At 32.4% G+C, this 22,323-nt stretch overlaps 1 protein-coding gene and 1 long non-coding RNA gene across 2 annotated transcripts in view; one reads left to right on the top strand and one right to left on the bottom strand.

Moving 5' to 3' along the window:
• The window catches only part of LOC127733329 (uncharacterized), a 166,241-nt gene that overhangs the window by 93,503 nt on the left and 50,415 nt on the right, over positions 1-22,323 (bottom strand). The window lies entirely within an intron of this gene.
• On the top strand, positions 9,026-21,837 carry LOC127733291 (zinc finger protein 813-like). The gene is made up of 4 exons (XM_052242648.1): positions 9,026-9,101; positions 12,236-13,262; positions 14,099-14,255; positions 20,291-21,837. Exons 1-4 carry the CDS (start codon positions 9,066-9,068, stop codon positions 21,651-21,653), a joined length of 2,583 nt encoding a protein of 860 aa, XP_052098608.1. The 5' UTR covers positions 9,026-9,065; the 3' UTR covers positions 21,654-21,837.

The following is a 22,323-nucleotide window of genomic DNA, read 5'->3' on the forward strand; positions in this document are numbered from 1 at the left end:
AGACTTTGCGAGGTCAATGTATAGTCTTGAAGACACGTGTCTATATAAAATGTCAAGCTTTAAATTGGTTGAATCAAAAATTTTAATGGAGACTACCAAAGATATGCCCAAAGCACCAACTGCCCTAAAGGGGAAAACAAAGATATAACTAAATGGTTTCTTATCAGAATGCAATCTAATGGCCCCCTGTCTACCGTCCAATAAGGCAGACCACAGTTCATTTATTGTCTTGCCTGTGATGATTGTCACTAAACCTTATTAAGCATTGATGACACCTGTGACTTATTGTTTATAGCTTTATATTCCAGAAGTCTGTTGTCCTTGATGTCATTTTCCTGTTGTAATGACTTTCTATTTAAAGTAAACGACCAGTTTATGTGATTATGTCAGTTGCCCAGTTAAAACAAGTCACAGATAGACTGTGTGTGGTCTATAGTGTCACTGTAAGGTGTACATATCCGTCTTACTGAGCTCTTGTGACCTTGGTCTCATTTTTATGATTCAAGTTTTCGTGTGAAACATTAAAAAATATCTCAAAGACTTTCAAACCAGTCATATTCAGTTAAGAAAGCTATACATTTCATTGGGTCCACATTTGTTGTTAAAATCTACTGAAAGGCTCATAAATGAGCACATTGAAAGGTATGTTGAAGCAAGTCACAGATAGGCTATGGGTGGTCTTATTATCGTCATTGTAAGGTGTGCAAATCCGTCTGACAGAGCTCTTTTGACCTTGACCTCATTTTTAAGGTTCAAGTTTCGTAAAACATGAAAAATTAACTTCGATCTCACTTGTTAAGGACCTTCACAATAATATGAAAATAAGGAGATATGGTATGATTGCCAATAGAAAACTATCAACCAGAGTCCAAACGATGTGGATGTAAACCATTTTAGGTAACTGTACGGCCTTCAACAATGAGCATAACCCATACCGTACGGTCAGCTAAAGAAGGCTCCGAACTGAAAAATGTGAAACAATTCAAACGAGAAAACCAATCATCGGATCTGATTTATGACAAAAGAATAGTGAAAAACAAAAATGAGACAGTAACCAACGACAAATTACAGATAGGATAGGCACATGCTAGCTTCCGGAAGATGTATGATTGCCAATGAGACAGCTCTCCACCAGAGACCAAATGACGTAGAAGTTAACAACTATAAGTCACCGTACAGCCTCCAACAATGAGTAAAACCCATACCACATAGCAAGGTATCAAAGACCCCGTAAGAACCAAATGTTGAACAATTCAAAAGATAAAACTAACGGCATTTACATTTACATAACGGATTTATGTACAAAACAACAAACGAAAAACGAATATGATATACAGCAACAAACGACAACCACTGAATTACAGGCTACTGACTTGGACGGGACAGGCACATACAGAATGTGGCGGGGTTAAACACGTTTGCGGGCGCCTAACCCTCCCAGTTTGAGCGCTCAGTCCTCCCTCTAACACGAGACAGACTGACTGTCTAACAGCACAACATAAAAAAAACTATAAAATCCAGTCGGAAGTTCGGTTTCAATTTGTTTTTTAATAGTTTCCTCTGAAGAATATCCGTAAAAACAGGACATTTGGACCCATTTTATCCCCTTGAAGCCGTGCCGGTATTTGCCTTTTCATCAAGACTAAATAAAGTAACCACACTTGGTAAGTTCATTTTAAAGAGCGTTTCAGGGATTTTTGGTTTTCATTTCACTTCATTTGTTCTTGAACAGAAAAATGAAATGCAATTTCCTTAATGGTTTAAATGTTAAATTTGACTTCAACTGGCGGCCTTTTGGAATTTCTGATCGGCATTACAGTAAAGAAACATCTGGCAAGTTTGATTTCATTTGAGTCCGTGGTCCTAGATAAAAAAAAATCTTTTAAAATCGGACCAGTTTGACCCCTTTGGCCTCGTTTTAGTCTTATAGGACTGTTTATCAGGACCAAAGTAACAACAATTAGTAGTCCCTTCTAATTAGGAACAATACTGATTTGTTTGTTTTCATTTCACTTTATTCGTTCTTGAAATGCAAAGCAAAATGCATGATCATATAGTAAACTTTGATCTCAGCTTGTGGCCATTTTGAATTTCCAATCGTCTCTAAAGTCATAATGCTTGTAAAGGACAAATTAAGGACAACCTTCACAGGAACATAGTTGCCAAATTTTGTTTTAACGGAGTCAGTCGATCGTTCTTGAGAAGAAGTTTTCTAAGTTTAGACACTAATAAATTAGAAAAGGCCATTTGGTCTATGATCTTGTCTTGCTAATCATTTTTGCTTTTTAAAGTTTCTATCTATCTATTACAGTTTTTTGTCATTTAAGGGCAATAACTTCAAAAAGGTGTTGACTGACCATCTCCATTATGTTCACTTATATGTAGATCTGGTCTTGCTAATCATTATTTTTTTTTCCGATTTAAAGTAAATCTTTTATTATAATTTTCAAGATAATAGGCAAACATGCAAAAAATTTGAAAAAAAACTGTCATTAAAGGGTAATAACTTCAATAAGGTGTCGACTGACGATTTCGATCATTGTTGACTTATTTGTAGATCTTGCCTTGTAATCTTTTTTTTTTGGTGTTTAAAAATTCTGTCTATTTAATATTATAATTTTCGAGATAATAGGCAAAAATGAACAAAAATTGGAAAAATTCGTTGTTTGAGAACAATAACTCCTATAAGATTTCTTCTGACAGTTTTGATGTCTATAGACATTATAATAATCTTATCATTTGGGACATTTTTGTTTTATCAGATTTGCTCTATCTGTAGCGGTTTTCAAGAAAAAAAGACAAAAATTGCATTTTCTCCCTGTTTTATTTTTAGCCATGTCGGCCATGTTTATGTTCAGTGCACGATGTTTTATCGATATTGTCAGCATCGTGATGGTTACTCTATCGTGTCATTATTGTGTTTACATTGAATCGTATCTATACCTTGTGTTTATATTGTTTACATAGTAGACATTGCGATGTTGACAATAGCGAGTCAACATCGTGTTTATATTGTATATCAAGTCTTTACATTTGTGTTTACATCGTAGGCATCGCGATGTTGACAATAGCTAGTCAACATCGTGTTAATATTGTATACCGAGTCTATACCTTTCTGTTTACACCGTAGACATCGCGATGTTGACAATATCGTGTCATCATCGTGTTTATATTGTATGCTGAGTCTTTACTTTTGAGTTTACATCGTTGACATCGTCAACATCGTGATGTTGGCAGTATCGTGTCAACATCGTGTTTATAATGTTAACGGAGTCTTAAGTTTTGTTTTTGCATCGTTTACATCGTCAACATCGCAATTAGAAATTAATAATAATAATTTCGCTTATTATGTAATACTTATGAATTTGATTGTGTGCATTTCCTGTAAAAGTTGTGTGCATAAGAAACAAAAAAATAAAACAAAAGAATTTCATTTAATTAAAATACTCATATTCAGGGAAAAGTTATGTTCTTTAGGCATTTTTACCGCCATATTATATATACTGTCAAAATAATTGATTTTTGTTTACACTTTAAAAATTTGATATAATTGTTTGATAAGCAATAGTTGAAAAATTAACGAGGAAAGTCGCCTTTAATTGGCAATAACTCCTCTAATTAGTTATAAATGTAAACGATGTAAACACGATATCGTTAATAAGTTGTAAATATCACGAAGTTAACGATGTAAACGATGTAAACAGATTATAAGAGTTCATACAATATAATTGATGTTGACACGGTATCGTGAACACTGCAATGTAAACGATATAAACACGATATTGATAATACATTGTATAATATTATATAAGAGTTGTTACAATGTAAACGATGTTGACACGATATCGCGTAAACATTGTTAATATCGCGATGAAAACACGATATCGTTGCAACATTGAAAACATCGCGATATTAACAATGTAAACGAATAAACAGTATAAAGGAGTTCTTACAATGTAAACGACGTTAACACGATATCGTGCAAACATTGTTAATATCGCAATGTAAACGATGTAAACTCGATATCGTTAATACATTGTATACACCACGATGTTAACGATGTCAACGAGGTTAATCAGTATATAAGAGTTCTTACAATGTTAACGATGTTGACACCATATCGTGTTAACATTGTGAATATCGCGATGTAAACGATGTTTTCATGCTCATTGCGTAGCTCTTTATTGTAAAAAAATATATAATTATTTATTATTTTTTTTTACAATAAAGAGCTGCTCAATGAGCGCATGATACGCCCGTCGCTTTTTCACGATATCGTTACTACATTATATACATCGCGATGTTTATGATGTAAACAATATATAAGAGTTCTTACAATGTGTAGGATGTTGAAACGATATCGTGTAAACATTGTAAATATCGCGATGTCGACAATATTGCTTTTAAATTGTGCACTGGACATGGATGCGACAGGCGGGGTCATCGGACACATTTTTTTAAAACTAGATACCCATTGATGATTGTGGCCAAGTTTGGTTAAATTTGGCCCAGTTGTTTCAGAGAAGACGATCTTTGTAAAAGTTCACGGACGTCGACGGACAACGAAGACGACGGACCACGACAGACGACGGACGCCAAGTGATGACAAAAGCTCACACAGGCCCTTTTGCAATGTAACCAGAATAATGTCAGTCGTTATATTCCACCGATCTCCGACTAATCTCCGATTGCTACATTAACGATAGGCAGAATTATTCGAGTTATTTGCAATGAGAAAAGTTAAAGATCAGGTTCTTCGGAAGGCTCAGCAGTTACTGCTTCAAGTAGAGATGACATTTGACATCTATCAAAGATCTCAGTGTTATCAATAAATTTAGACAGAATTAAAGTAATCATTGTCGATCTTTCTAATTAATTCGTGGTAATGAATGTGTGCGAGTTTAAACTTATTTTAAGCACTTCACCATTTGGTTTTTATTTTTCTTTACAATTAGAGAAGTAACAATAAAGAGCTGCGCAATGAGCGCATGATACGCCCGTCGCTTTTTCAACGAATAAAGTTCCATAACTCATTAATTAATGTCATATCAGAAATTTGTAAAAAAAAACACTAAAGAGGTGCTTATATTAATAGGGATAAACCAGTCACCAAAGTTTCATGAAAACTGCTTAAAGCATTTTTGAGTTATTGTCCGAAAACTGGAAAATCCCCGATTTTTTTTTTATAAAGTCCCAATACTCAAAAATATAAAATCAGAATTTTTTAAAAATCGAAAGGGAACTTATGTCAATATATATAAACAATTCATCAAAGTTTCATGAAAATTGTTCAAAGTATTTTTTAGTTTGTCAGAAAACTGGAAAATCCCCCATTTTTTATGAATAAAATCCTACAACTCGGAAACGTAAATTCTAAAATTTATAAAAATCGAAAGTGAGCTTACGTCAATAAATATAAACAATTCACCAAAGTTTCATGAAAATTGGTTAAAGCGTTTTTGAGTTATGGTCCGACATTTGGACGACGGACGGACAGACGGACGGATGGACAACGGTATACCATAATACGTCCCGTAAATGGGCGTATAAAAAGTAGAAAGAAGAGAAAGTATATTCAAACCCACTTAAGTTAAAGCACCCAACTTATATAAAAATAAAGATAAATTTTATTTCCAATAGAGGACCCATTATGAGCAAAATCAGTACCATTATATATATAATACATGTATAACGAACACCAAATTAATTAAGTTGTTTTCTTTGTTTTTCTTTTGTTGTTTTTATTAACGGTTATAAATCATTTACTTGTTTACGTCCATTTTTCACATGTATCTATTATTCCAGTAATTAATTGGTGTTGTTCGTTATTGTTACAATATTATCTTGATTAACCTACATACCATGCAATTTAAGAAGATTTAAACTGCAACAATAACATTCTCTTACATATACTAAAAACCCTGTGCAACATTGGTGTGTTCACGTTTCTCCAACATTTGATAATCAGACTAAAACAACATTAAGGATTATGTAATTAATTCACCTGTTTCAGTTCTTAACTATAAAATATTGTTAAAAGGGGTGTTTTTAAAAGATTTATTGTAAAATATCAACAAAACATATTTTTTTTTTTACAATAATTGGTTTTTCATATTTGTAAAAATAATAGTTTCCCAAGATTTTAAAAGTCGATATAATCTAGCACAGTGATGAAAATTTAAATTTAATTTTGTTTTAATATTTTTTTTCTCAATTTTCCATAATAATGTATTGTTGATTACAATGTTGCGATCTTGAATAAAAATAAACATTTAATATTCTGAGAGCTTTTAAGTATTTATAATAGCTTGAGTCATTAAACGTTTATAAAAGTATCAAACGCTGCTTATTATCAAATATATAGTATATTTAAATTTCTTGGTCAGCTTGCATTAATTGTCCAAAGCTTATGTGTCAAATCGAGAATACTTGTAACTCACAATTCAACAAGCCAGTTACCACAGTTAAACATTCTATAGTTCACGTCGTGATGTACCCAATTTGTATTCTCCCTTTTTCGTGGAAAAAGTGAACAGATATACGACTGACTATTCCATCTGCTTAAGACAGCATGCCAAGAACATTGACTTCGGCTCTTATGATATACAGACAGAACGACCAGGTAGACAATATTATATGGTTCTTCGCACTAGAAGACAACAGCTTTCGATGACTATATACGTACATAAAACTTCGTTGTTGGGCATCGTTTTAGATTTGGATATCTACATATAATACAAATACAAAAACATATCTGACACTTAATAATACTTTTTGTTGAAACACTCAGACACATATACATCTGTAACAAAAGGCAAAATACATAATAATATTTATGGTTGCTACAGAACAATGTTAACATAATCATATATTTATATTAAAGAGAGCATAATTACAATATTTTAACTAATTTGTTAATGAAAAGTGATAAGTTCTTCATATTAAACTTTAATATTGGAAAATGAAAGCAGCCCTTTCATTTTTTCGACACATGGATACCTGTGGTAATATTCTGAAATATGCTTATTTCTTATATGTTTAACAATAACAGACTTGCACTCAAATAGATAGTGAAATTTATTTCCAATTGACAAGGAGCAGAGATGACACCGTCTTTCATCTCTAGGAATTCCATTCCATCTTCCTATTTCTATTTACCTTTTAAGGTTGCAGCATCGCAGTTTAGTAATATTTTTACGATCTTCAAATGAGAGTCTTATTAAATATTTTTCTAAGCCAAAGTCGATTTTGAAAAGACCATAATATCCCCCCCCCCCTCGATGAGTTTTGGATTTGACTGTGCCATTGTTGGATGAATTCATCTGTTAATCTTTGCTTAATATTCGTTTTTATCTGAATTGGATCTATCTTCGATTTCAGATTCCATATAAAACTAAATCCAGTATTGTCAAATATGGCTTTAACATGTTCAATCCATTTAAACTTATGCAGTCCGGATTCGTTCAATTTTAACATTGTAGATTACAAAATGGAAGAAAGTTGACGATTATGGGAATTTGCAAATAATTCGGTTCCAAAAATTAACTATTCTAAGTTTAATTATGATATCGATCGGACATCGACCAAGCTCACCATAAATCATGAAATTTGGAGTTGTTGTTCTAACACCTAGGATATTTCTACAAAACTGTTAGTGTATCTTTTCTAAAATGTATGTGTTTTCAAAACCCCACACCTCACAGCCGTAGATAAGAACTAGCAGTATTAGGGTATCAAAAAGTCTTAGTTGTAATTTTATTGGTAAAGAGATATTTCTCAATTTCCTGTAAAGGCAAAATAGCGCCTTAGTCGCCTTAGCCGGTAGGAGTTTTTTTAGCACCAACTCAAGATCTCGCCTAGCAATAAATATCGCTTCGATCGGCCGATGTCCAGTTCTATCCCTCTTGCCGAATCTGTGGACATTTCCAAATTGGATGTGGTCACTTATTCGGAGTTCGTTAAAGATGAAGCCACGGACCTTAAGTTCGGTATCCTCATTTCTTTGGTATCAAGTAATAGAATACATTATTAAAATGAGGTACAGTCAGTCTGGGACTATTATACTAACTTAATATATTATGTCCCAGAGTCAGTGAACATTTCGATTTTTCATGTTATTTTCAACAAAAATTCCTTCTTTTTTTTTAAATCATTTTGAGATTATTTCTTGATAAATTTTTATGAAATTTTCACAGTTGAAGGAGAAATGTTTGAATTTTCCTTATTTATTTATGGATTTTTTTGTTGAATAACTTTTTAATTTTGTAATTCAAACACGGATAAAAATAATAACATATTTTTCTGGTTATATTCAACCATAAATATAAACCAATTATTGTAAAAAATAAATAAATATAATTTGTTAATGTTTTAATAAACATACCCCTTTTTACAATATTTCAGTTAAGAACTGATACAGGTGAATAACAGGTAAATATCAAGATGCCAGTCCTTAAGAGGACCCCCTAATCCTTAATGTTGTTTTAGTCTAATTATCAAATGTTGGAGAAACGTGAATAAACCGCAACATTCTGCATAACTCTACAGTAACGTTGCGAACGTGTCATCAAGTTTCGGCACATCACCCTATTTCGCACTTCCTCATAAAATAATAAACACTTAATTTTTCAAAATATACACAAAATGCTCCTACATGCATTTGATAAGTTAATCTTTTAAAACAACATCCAAGGCCACATTCCTGAAATTTTATCATGTTTTGAAAAAGTGTGTTTTGAAAAGATCGCTTTTTCTCCATTAAAACGACGGAAGGTCATCGTAACCTGACCCAGGAACATATATATGGATATACTGTTCCCAGCCTGACCTGAGTGAGTATGTACAGGTTTTTTAGTTTTTTATTTGGAACATTGTGGTGCGTTGTTTGTTGTTTTTTGTCATAAATTTTGTTATATTTCAAATGATCCTATAAGATAACTTTTTGACTAGAGCCTAATCCATAGTCTAAACTTTAAAAAAAAACCGTACGTTTCTGTCCCCCTACGTAAAAACACCTCTCCTCAATTTGTTATTTATATCTAATATCGACATTCAAATGTTTTAAAATGCAGAGCATCTATTTCACACTATTTTCAGTTAAGGTATGTTTAGCAAGGATCTGGAAATACCATTTTCATTACACCAGTACACTAAACTTAACTTAACAGTACCAGGGAATTATACTTTAAATAACATTGTTGACCTTGTTGAATTGACTAGAAATACATGTGCATGTGTAAAATACATTTAGAAACACTTACTATACAAATCCGTGGTTTTACAGAATCACCAATACCATTAATGTTGGTACACACTTCAACAATTTACAAATACTAAAAAAAAAATGAAAACTGTCGGGCGGAGAACACGTTATAAATTTCATGCGTCTGAAGTGCTTTTCTGGATTTACCTTCATCAGGAACACTCAAAGACGAATATTTGAAAGCCAAGGATGTACAAGAACCGAAACAGTTGAAGAGCTATCCTACCGTAGTCTATAATCGGTCATGACGTTGGTTCGTTCGGATTTTGTTATTGTACTTATCATATGGGAAAACTCCGCATTGACGTCACTACGCTAATACCAGCGTATAAAATTAGTGCAGAATACATTTTTTCTACACTTCTAAATATAATGATATTTCTAAAGATATGTTTTCATTATTATTCTTAAGTATTGTACAAAAATGCAGATTTTCTAATGGCCATTTCAAACCTGACTTCCGAATGCCTAAAAGCATTTCAGAATTTAAGAAAACCCCTCTTCCGGCCTCCATTGCTTTGTTTACATTCCATTGAGCGTCATCAATCTTAATGGCAGACCAAACAGGCCAAGCAAATCGTATTTTTAAGAATTTCAAAATGGCAAGCACCTTAGGTCTTCCGCGATTTTCCCGCGAAAAAAAACATCCAAATTGAAAGAAAAACTTTGGGAAACAAACGATAATCATGCCATGTTTTTGTTCAGGAATATAGAGTAGGTTAAGAAAAAACAATATAAATATATTTTTCATAAAAAAAAAAATTGGTTTAATATAAAGAGATCGATATTCTGACCATAAGTAAATATTCATATAAAATTCCATTGATGTCAAATTTCATGGCTAATAATGAGTTTTCCTATTGAATAATCCCCCAATTTATTGCAAACTATTTCAAAGCAATATCATACAAACAAATAATATAATTGCCTTGTACTAAAAAATCACCTAATTGACAGTAGAGCAATTTGATTGGATATAACGATTCAATGTTTTACGTGGTTTTGAAGCCATTAGAATTTGAATGTAAACAAACCGGGTCAGCTGCTCCCGTATGGAACAACATCGTACATTCAGAGACTGAGAAACAATTATGAGTAACCAAGCTTGACAATACACAGTAATAAAAAAACAAAACTAAGTCTACAGAAAAATAAAATAAAAAATGGCCTTAAGTGCACGACTTACCACCATTGCGGGATATATTACCAAAAAGGACCTAAAAAATAGCCAGATCCATCTAAGGTCAACTTTGTCTGAATAATGTTTGTCTATATGGTACAAATGACATATGCAGTCCATATGGATCGAAATGGTTTTGATCATGCGGATGTGAAATCGCAAATTTAGAGTACAAAATGGCAGTAGTACGAAATTGGTTAAGGTATGAAATGAATAGCTTCCTTTCCAGGTGGCTGATTTAAAATTCGTTCTCATCCGGACTTTGCAAGAGATATATTTGCCACTGGACATATGAGCAAATCATTGGTCAATACAGGGGTCATTTGGTATTAAAGATGAATGTGGAAAGTTGAAAAAGGCCGAAAGAAATAAGACATAGAATTCCCTTTTGTTTTAATTTTAGAAATGATTATAAAGCAGTAACTTTTTAAAAATCTTCTCAGCTTAAGGTTATTGACTCCTTTTGCAATGGTATAATGAAATTTTCAAAGTGCAATAATTTTAAACTAGCAAAGATCATGAAGATACTGCATAAAGTAGACATGCCATTTTGTACAAATTAGGAAACGTTGTTCATAGAAATAATATTTATTTTAATTTTTCATTCTATTTAATGGAAAATGGCATGGGGATTATGTGGCAAATCAAGCCAGGATTTTTTTTGGGGGAAACCCACAGACTTTTAACTGAGATTTTTGTAATGACATTTTAAACATAGATTACTCTCTTGTTTATCAAAGCTTCATACAATGTATGCTGCCATTTAATTTATTGCTCATTAAAAGTGCTAAACTACCCTTACAATCCAAAAAACCTTGTGCTGTTTGACTATTAAAATTTTGCCATTGATTTGTTGGTCACTAGATTGGATGACATACAATGTAACCCTCAGTCTACTTGTGCTCTTGTGAGGCTTTAAATGAATTTATCCACTTGAAAATGGATCTATTACGATTGCATGGCATAAACTTTAATACCGCTCCAAGACTTGGTCGACAATTTTTCAATGTTTTCTATATGGACTGCTCTCTGACTTCCCACAGGCCCAACATGTTCTAAAAAGGCAGTCAGAATGTCTGAGCAATCTCAGACTAGCTGGTTACATGCTTGAATTTAAAGGCTAATAACATGAATAATGTGACATTCAAAAACATTGGCAAATGCTTTTTCTTTTTTTATGTCTAAGGTATAACAACACAATTATGTTCTGTGTTCTTAGGCAACAGCTACTTATATAATTACTTTGACCCTGCCACATAAAATGTTACCCTCAGTTTATTCCTTTGGGCAACAGTATGTTCTTCAGGTCAAACAAAATTTGTTTTTTGGGTTAATTTCCATTGTCATATTTTGGGCATTGAAGGGAAGTTAAATTAGCCACTTTCTGATCCACACTTTTTGGTCCACACACCAAGAGGATGAATGAAAATTCCAACAAAACTGACAAGGTGGTTAATGCTTGTATACTATGACTTGTCAGTCCAGTTTTAACTTTATGTTACTGATAATCTTAAAAGATTATTGCGTATTTACTGGATATCACTGAATTTTATTTTTCAGATTATTTGTTAAAACACTTAAATACTCAGTACCGTCTCGATTCACAATGTAAACACTGCTCCAGTTGAATATTTACTCCAATTATTTCCAATAATCCATTATTGTGTTTGTCTTATTGGCCAACACTGTGATTGGCTGAGAACAGGAATTGTTAAATTACTAAACAGAAACTTTCACAAATAAAGCAAACATGCATACATATCTTTAAATAACTTCATGATTTTTTCTCACAGTTGAAGTCAGCAGAAGAAATTTTTCAAGGTCATTTTACTGCTGAGGAAAAAGAAAAAGGTTTCAATTTGTTGCTGTCCTTCCAAACAAGATGTTTGAAAACTTTATCAGCCGAAACATCCCCAAGTTCTATTGGAGCATCATCTAAGCTACATGTATCTATTCCATTGGTAGATTCAACACATAATTTAGACCAAATATCCAATATTTATAGGGCTGTTCAAGAGGATATAACATATGAAGCTGCTATTGTCAGCAACGAAATGTGTAAATCGAATACATCAATAATAAACAGCCAATCTACAAATAAGTTTATTGCCGAGTCAATAAACAAGGAAATTTATGAAAAAATTGTCAGAGATGAAGAATCCACCACTACTGCATGTACTGTTAATAATGTTAATATAGGTTTTGAAACAATAAATACAGAAGCCTTTAGAACATTGGTAAACCAGGACTACAATAGAGCCCACAATAAATTTACTTGTGAGAAACCATATAGCTGTATTGACCATGTTGACCACAGTGATGACTACAGCATGGTGGGAAGTGAAATTGTGATTGAAGAAGAATGTCTGCAGTCTCAGTCAAAAATGAAAGGTTTAAAAAAGAAAAGAAAAATAAAGACAAAAGATGAAAAGGACCCATCTTCAAAAAAGAGAACTCGTCGTCGAAACATAATCCACATCTGTAAAAAATGTGACTTGTCCTTTGAAAGTGGAAAGGCTCATAAAGAACACATGAAATTGAGTCATAGCATTTTTAACTTCAAATGTGATAAATGTGGAATGAGCTTTTATTTTTCCCGTCAGTATAATAACCATATGGAATCTCACCAGGAATATAATTGCAATACTTGTGAAAAGTTGTTTCACTCATTCACTGAATATTCTGATCACTGCCAAGATCAGCATGCCATAAATGTCTCAAAAGTTGATTTGATGAAAATTAATAACACTTGTAAATTATGTGATCAATCCTTTGACATACCCAGCAGGTTATATACCCACCACAAAAAAATTCATGCAGGTAAATATATACATTAGTATTATGTACTCAGGCGCAGATCTAGCCAGTTTGAAAAGGGGGGTTCCAACCCCCCCTGAACACCATGAAAGGTTCACATACATGTAATTTAAAAGAAAAAATTAATAAATAAAAAAAAGGGCGGGGGATTCCAAACCCCAGAACACCCCCCCGGATCTGCCAATGGTACTATGTAGTACTGTTTTTGAAATATTCAACGGTATCACAGCAACCAAAAGAAAACTGGAATAAAAAAATTTGAAAACTGCAATACAAACTTGTGGCAACAACAAGAAAAATACATAAATTACATTAAATGAGCTATTGACTTAGAAAACAGATCAAAATGCATAGTAATTATATTTTTGCCATGTTGCATGAAGTACAAATTATCTTTTTATATAATCTTGACCTTTGAAAGTGGAAAGGCTCATAAGAAACACATGATATCAAGTCATAGCATTTTTAACTTCAAATGTGATAAATATGGAATGAGCTTTTATTTTTCCTGTCAATATGATAACCACATGGTTATATGACAGTTGTTTTCCATTCTTTTGATGTGTTTGAGCTTTTGATTTTGCCATTTGTTAAGGGACTTTCCGATTTGAATTTTCCTTGGAGTTCGGTATTTTATGTTATTTTACTTTTTTTTTATAGTATGGTGCATACTAGGTAGTCAGAGAGGAGATAGAACAAATGCATTTATTTTGTATAATCAACTTCTTTTTCAGTTTTCAACCCAGGGCCTATAAACTTGAGGGAATATTTGTTATGAACATTAAAGATGTGTACCTCACTTTGTGAAAATATAATATCTGCATCCATTTATTTTACAGAAGGACCAATAAGTTGTAAACCATGCCAACAGGTCTTCAGAACAAAACTCAATTTAAAAATGCATGAAAGAAGTTATGCACACCATGTAAAAAGTGGAAAGAAATTTACATTAGAAAGGAATTTTTTGTGTTCAGATTGTGGAAAATCATTTTATAGGTAGGTAAGACCAGGTTTAAAATTATATCCATTTCAGGTACCAGTCCAGGACTACATATTCCACAAAAAGGTCACAATACGAATTGTGGTTTAACAATGGAAAAGAATTGCTTTTGTTTTCCATTTACGTTAAAGTACTAGTGAAGAGGATAGATTTCCATACTCCCAACATCAAGTTATTTCTTGGTGTCACACAAGGAAACTTGGATATTCCTCAAGCTCAACAAATTGGGAGAGATCTCTCCAATTACAGTGTCAATTCACTTCACATGACAGAGTCAAAAAGCAAGACTTAGGTATGCTGTTTCCACCGTCAGTGGCAGTGGCATCAACAGTTTGTTAAAGTTTGTGATTAGGTCCTTTTAAGAACTACTGAAGGTAAATCGATGATATTTGGTATGCAGTTATATAAGCATTGGCACATCTCATTTCCATGGGTATTTTTTAGCCCTGTCCCCTCAGTCTTTGTCTATTGACTTTGAAACTTTTGCATAGTGTACATGTTAAAGATTGTTATTAGGTCAGTTTATAAGGTGAACCATTTATGATAAGTCAATGATGTGCAATGTTGTGCAGTCATATTAACATTTGCATACCTTATTTACAAGAATTTTTTTTGGCCTTGAACCTTCAGTTATGGTTCATTGACGTTGAATATTTTGCATTTTAAAGGGGCATTAGCTTTCAAATTCATGTTCACCTATTTGACTCAAATTTTCATATTTGATTTTTAGCATACTAAAACGTTTATCCAAATCACAAAAAGTCTAAAATAAAAAATTAGCAATGCATGGACTCAATAATATGTATCAGCATTTCGTGTGTATTTTAGTATAGAAGCCATCTAATTAACCATCGAGATGACCTCCAAAGACTGCTGACAGTCATTTAACTCGATATAAACTTAAATAGAAATAGATAAGAGGGTATGTGCTATTGGATTTTTCTAGGTCTGTTTGATTTCTTATTATAGGTTAAAAAAATATGTTAATGTTTTTACCTGTATAAGACTGATTTTATGTGGATCGAATCAGTCAACCAAATGGTTTACCCTTGTTTCACTTTCAATGTTGACATTCTTTTCATTTAATAGCTGAACACACCTAGTACATGCATAACCAATCTCTAAAGGTTAAATTAAAGGTCAAATGAATAGGGATTCAATGAAGTTAAATTATTGACTTGCAAGTCAATAATACATCAGCGATGTTTTTGAGCTGATTTTGACAAATTTGGGCCAAGCTTTAACGAAATATTATTTCCAAATTCCACTTTTATTAATACTTGAAACAAAAAGAATCATATTTGAATTTTTTGTCTAAATCGTAGCCTATTTATTGCCTTTTTAAAGCATTTTTTCTATCAAAATTATATACAGGCAAGACATATCTGTGTGTCAACAGTATATTTCAAGAAATTATGTATGAGTAAAAATTCAAGAGCTCTTTTTTAATAGGTATTTTTTTTATCAGTTTCAAAAAGTGTAAAACTTTATACTTGTAACTGAACACCATTTGATAAAAACATTGTCATTAAGTTGCAATTTAAAAGAAGCTCAATTTATCTACTGCTTATTAGCTCACCTGGTCCGTCGTCGTCCGTTAACTTTTACAAAAATCTTCTCCTCTGAAACTACTGGGCCAAATTTAACCAAACTTGGCCACAATCATTATTGTCCGATGACCCAGCCCGCCAACCAAGATGGCCGCCATGGCTAAAAATAGAACATAGGGGTAAAATGTAGATTTTGGCTTACCGGTATATCTCTGAAACCAAAGCATTACGAGCAAATCTGACTTGGGGGTAAAATTGTTCATCAGGTCAAGATCTATCTGCCCTGAAATTTTCAGACTAATCAGAAAACCCATTGTTGGGTTGCTGCCCCTGAATTGTTAATTTTTAGGAAATTTTGCAGTTTTTGGTTATTATCTTGAATATTATTATAGATAGAGATAAACTGTAAGCAGCAATAATGTTCCGCAAAGTAAGATCTACACATAAGTCAACATGACCAAAATTGTCAATTGACCCCTTAAGGAGTTATTGCCCTTTAAAATCAATTTTTGTCTCGCCTTGACGGAGTCAAAAAGCAAGACATAGGTATGCTGTTTCCGGCGTTGGCAGCGGCAGCGTCAACAATGTATTAGTTTGTGATTAGGTCTAGTTCATGGTGAACCACTAGTGGTAGGTCAATGATATTTGGTATGCAGTTGTATTAGCATTGGCACATCTCATTACCATGGAGATTATTTGGCCCCGCCCCTCAGTCAAGGTCTATTGACTTTGAAACTTTGCTTAGTTTACATGTATTAGTTTGTGATTAGGTCAGTTTATGGGGAAGCACTAGTGGTAGGTCAATGATATTCGGTATGCAGTTGTATTAACATTGGCACATCTCATTACCCGTTAAATTCGTTAAATAAGCCACAGGTTTTTTCTTTGTCATTGTAAATAAGATGAACCACTTATGTTAAGTCAATGATATTCGGTATGCAAATGTATTGGCGTTTGCAAGTTTCATTTCCATGGAGATTATATAACCCACCCCCTAATTACATGAATTATGGTTCATTGACTTTGAAACTTTTACATAGTTTACAAGTTAATGTTTGTGTTTAGGTTTGTTTAAAGGGAACGACTTATGAAAAGTCAATGGTATTTGGTTTGCAGTTGTATTAGCATTGGCACATCTCATTTCCATGGAGATTGATTAGCCCTGTACCTCTCATTTCCATGGAGATTGATTAGCCCTGTACCTCTCATTTCCATGGAGATTGATTAGCCCTGTACCTTCAGTCATGGTTCATTGACTTTGAATATTTGCATAACTTACGTGTTAAAGTATTGCTATTTTAATTTCAACATTTGCATTATCAAAATAACAAATAGGCGAGACATATCTCTGTGTTAACAGTTTATTAACAATTTTTGTAATCTTTTACAAAAATATTCTCCTCTGAAACTACTGAGACAAAGGCCACAATCATCATTAGGGTATCGAGTTTAAAAAATGTGTCTGATGACCCCGCCTGCCAACCAACATGGCTGAGATGGCTAAAAATAGAACATAGGGGTAAAATGCAGTTTTTGGTTTATATCTCTGAAACTAAAGTAAAAGTATAATGGTTGCATTATTTCATGCATCAATTGTAAACAAAAATATCAGGTGAGCGACACAGGCTCCTTGGAGCCTCTAGTCTTTCTAAAAATCTACAGTAATGCAAATAACAAATATGCAATAGTGCTAAAGCAAGTTTTTCTTGCCTTCCATCACCTCATTGGAAGAGAAACATATGAATGAAATTATGCAAACAATTCTTCCAATCTTTCCACTAGTGCTCTCAGATCACATTGATTTTCATAGAAGTTTTCTGAAAATTGTTCTAAACAATAAGACTTGAAACCTTTTTTTTTTTACCAGTTTTAAAATCCATAATTTTTTTAAAACAAAACCCCTGAAAAATGTAAAACTATGACAGAAAGATTTAATACATTTATTACAGTGATTTATCATGTTTACATTGGTATTTCCCTTGTTAATACATTTATTACAGCGATTTATCATGTTGATATTGGTATTTCCCTTGTTAATACATTTATTACAGTGATTTATCATGGTAACATTGGTATTTCCCTTGTTAATACATTTATTACAGTGATTTATCATGGTAACATTGGTATTTCCCTTGTTAATACATTTATTACAGCAATTTATCATGTTAACATTGGTATTTCCCTTGTTAATACATTTATTACAGCAATTTATCATGTTAACATTGGTATTTCCCTTGTTAATACATTTATTACAGTGATTTATCATGTTAACATTGGTATTTCCCTTGTTAGGATTTAACAAGCTTAATGATAACTCTGAATAAGTATTCATTCATTGAAATTAAGAAATTCATATATAATATTTACAGACAAAATGATAGATTAAACATTTGTGGTTTCAGAATGCAATGAAAATAGAAAGATAACTGATGTACACATACTAAATCAGTATTTAAAAAAATGATTCAAAGAAAAAGATATTCAGTATTTAAATAGGCCAGAGAACACAGTTATTTCGTATAGTATTTCTTTTAGACAATAAATTTAGATTAAAAAAATTGCACCTGCTTTATCTCAAAAAGATTTTTAAAGTTTAGTGTACTACTTTTGGGACAAATAATATTAAAATTATAGAAAAGTCTACCAGCTCTAACTCAAAATATGGACAATTCTATCTTAAGGGGGTCTTTAATTCAGTTTGACAGCTTCAGACATACTATTTTTTTACCTTTTTAAAAATCACTACTTTATAATAAAAATTCATCACCACAATTTTTTTACATGTAATTTCATCCCCCTACTTAATATTTCATGCATAAAATATAAAGAAATAAATTTTGAAAGTGAATGAAAAAAATTTACAAGTTATACACTGTCCAAACTAAGGACTATATTTGTAGACAACGAAAATCAAAGGACGATAACTGTGTCCTCGGACCATTAGTAGAAACAGTCTTAATAGTCTCTGATGCATGATTTTTTATTATTAATTGTTTTGGCTTTTAACTAGCTGTCAGTAACTGCGAGTACTCTCAAATCGTACTTTCTTGTTTATTTGACCTGTTGATACTAATTGTATTGCTTTTTTGTTATTTAATGTTATTCAGGGCTATATCTGGTCTATATACCAGCTTTGATAAGTGTTTGGTATAACTATAAATTTTCACTTCGTACTATGAACATCAAAATTATTTATTTTGTAAAAATATTTCCTTACTCTATTGGTACTGTACACGTATACCTAACAACAAAATTATTTTCATTTACCTGTGTTTAAAGTTATTGCAAATGTCTGATATTTTTGTTCGAGCATATTGTTTTTCTTTAATTGTTTAACATTTCTTACCGATATAACATGTTACTTTTATTATTCTTCCCTTAGTTTATTTATTTTGTATTTACATTGTGTCATAGGTCAAATTTATTTGTTCAGTGTATGTTCAATGGTGTTAATATGTCCTTTGATTGAGTTAAGCTATTTCAGTTGATATTTTATAGTGTGTCTTTCTATGTTGTGATGTTACACTATTGTTTCAGAAAAAGGGTGAAGGTTTGGTACCATTAAAACGTTTAAACCCGCTGCATTTGTTTGCACCTGTCCTAAGTCAGGAATCTGATGTTCAGTAGTTGTCGTTTGTTGATGTGGTCCCTAAGTGTTTCTCGTTTCTCGTTTTTTATATAGATTAGACCGTTGGTTTTCCCTTTTGAATGGTTTTACACTAGTAATGTTTTGGGGCCCTTTATAGCTTACTGTTCGGTGTGAACCAAGGCTCCGTGTTGAAGACTGTAATGTGACCTTTAATGGTTTACTTTTATAAATTTTGACTTGGATGGAGAGTTGTCTCATTGGCACTCATACCACATCTTCTTATATCTAATTAATAGTACGATAAATCACATAATTTTCTTCCTGACAACCGATCTACCTTAAATGACAGTATTTTACTAATTTTCTTGGTTTTGCCTATTATCTAGACCATTATAATAGATCGGTAGAAACTGTCAGCAGTAAAAATGATCAGCAATACAAGATCTACAAAAGGCATATTTTTAACAGATGAGCAATTCATGCTCTTTGGAGCCTCTTGTTTTGCTTTTTACATTACGTCGATCCATCTACATTACATATATTAAGTCATTTTGTTAGAATATAATACCGTATAGGCGTATATGAGGGTCTAGATTGGTGGGGGATGTCCTTTTCTGTATTCTTTAATTTTTTAGGTCATTTTTCTCTATTCCTTATATTTTTTATCCATTATTCTCTACTCTTTATGTTTTAGCACCCTATTATTCTCTATTCTTTATTTTTTGGCCCATTTTTCTCTATTGTTTTATTTTTTGGGCCCATTATTCTCTATTCTGTAAACTCCACCTATACCCTCCTATATATACCATAATAAATTGTATAACTAATCATTATATTTTAATTATATCTTTATACATTTAATTTAATCCTTTGTTATGTTTACTTTTTTCAGAAAGGATTATTTAGCTACACACATGAAATATCACAAAACAGAAAAGAAATATTCATGTAAGCACTGTGATTTTAAGTGTTGTTTCAGTTATACGTTAAAGAGACACACATCTCAACACTTTGAATCAGAACGAAGATTTGTCTGTGAATCATGTGGAGCAGCTTTCCATTCTCTTCAAATTCTCCAATCACATATTGCATATAAACATAGTGACGCAAGGGATTTTTGCTGCAATTTATGTTCATCAACTTTTAAGTCCAGAAATGCGCTTCATCGTCACATCAAGGCACATTCAATCGAAAATCACAAGAAATGTTTTTGTGGTAGAAGTTTTACACGTATTGAAGCACTTCGCCATCATATGAAATCAGTTCACAGCAAAAATGCAACTACAGCTGTTCGTCGGAGGTCATTGAATAGGTTAATGAAATCAGAATGTAAAACAGACCTTTCAACTCAAAAATCTGTTTCAAGAAAGAAAAAAAAGAAGCAAACTAAATCTACCAACAGTAAAATGTCAAAGTGTGTGGTAAATACTGATATTTTGGCTGCCGTCAAAGCAATTACAGATTCCAAATTTAAACCTATAAAGTCTTCTGCTGAGAAACCTGTCCAAGGTATTTGTATTGCAAACTTCAAATATGCACCACTGAATATTATAAATCAGGCATCCAACACATTAAGAGATCATGAGAACATAAACAAGAATTCTGGTGAGAAAAAAAATGCTGAGATATATGTTCAGTCAGAACATGCTAAGAACAATCAGTTGATTCGTGTTCAAACAGAACAAAATAACAAACTACCTCGGTCCAGTACTGATTTAAGTTTTCCTAAACAAAACAGCCTTTTACAATCCAATGGCAGTGATATTATCAACACAGACCCATTACCTGTTCTTAAAGAGAAAAAAGTTGAAAAACCAAAGCAAAATACAGGAATTTATGTTCAGTCAGAGCATAGCTACAGTCATTTGTTTTATGGTCAGTCTGATCATAACTACAGCAATATGTCTCATGGTCAGTCAGAACAAATTGAGAAACTACCAGTGTCCAGCAGTTCTTGTATTATACCCAAACAGAAAAGTTTATTACAAACAAATGACAGTTACAATGATCAAAATGAAGCAGGGCCTGTTCTTCAAAACAAAATAATCGAAAAACCCAAACTCATTCTTCCAAAAGGATCAACTAATCATTCTCAGTTCCGACTGGCAATAAATCAGCAGAAAACAGTTTCCAGCAACAGGTTGAAAGGACAGAGCACCACAAGTTTAAGATTCCATAGTCCATTGGTTATGCCACAAAACACCAGTACTAAAACACCTCTTCTTATTTTATGGCGACCTCCACCATCAAATTGATATGTATTTGAAATATTTGTTATTGTATTGTTTTTTTTCACAATGATTTGAGATTTTACTATGATGCAATACATGTAATTGTTATACATTTTTTCTTATCTTTTGTTTTATTTGACTAGTTCTAATGTTTGAAAATGATGCTATGCATATAATATATACTGACTATATAAATGTTTAAAGGTTTCATATGGCATTGTTATTATATAAGAATTAAAATGGTCAAAGAAGCACTGAACAAACACTTTGATATTTGCTGGAATTGTTGATTTGTTTGTCGCTCATTTAAGATCTGAGGAGTCATATTTATATGACCTTTTATGTAAATATTTTATCAGTCAATCATTTTGAGAGAGACCCTGGCACTATTATGATTTTGCCCTGCAAAACAAGATTCTTATGATGGGATACAAGTTTCACTTTTAAAATTATTAGATGTTTTATGAACTTACAGTTTGTAATTAAAGTGTGATTAAAATAATGAAAGTCTACTCTGATCTGGGACCTGGTATTGTCAATACTGTCCTTGAAAGCTTTTCTCATCATTTGGCGTCTGTCATATCGTTTGTCATTATCTTCTTCTGTTAACTTTTACAAAAGTCTTCACCTTGGAAACTGCTAGGCCAAATTTAACCAAACTAGGCCACAATCATCATTGGGGTGTCTGGTTTAA

This window comes from Mytilus californianus, unplaced genomic scaffold (genome assembly GCF_021869535.1).
Source record: "Mytilus californianus isolate M0D057914Y unplaced genomic scaffold, xbMytCali1.0.p SCAF_3, whole genome shotgun sequence".
In the NCBI taxonomy this organism is placed as follows: Eukaryota; Metazoa; Mollusca; class Bivalvia; order Mytilida; family Mytilidae; genus Mytilus; species Mytilus californianus.

Excerpts from the sequence above, each read along its gene's own strand:
- LOC127733291 (XM_052242648.1), top strand. The coding sequence starts at position 9,066 with ATGCAGAGCATCTATTTCACACTATTTTCAGTTAAG. Across the intron at positions 9,102-12,235 it reads TCACACTATTTTCAGTTAAG|TTGAAGTCAGCAGAAGAAAT; the intron begins GTATGTTTAGCA and ends TTTTTCTCACAG. Across the intron at positions 13,263-14,098 it reads CCACAAAAAAATTCATGCAG|AAGGACCAATAAGTTGTAAA; the intron begins GTAAATATATAC and ends TTTATTTTACAG.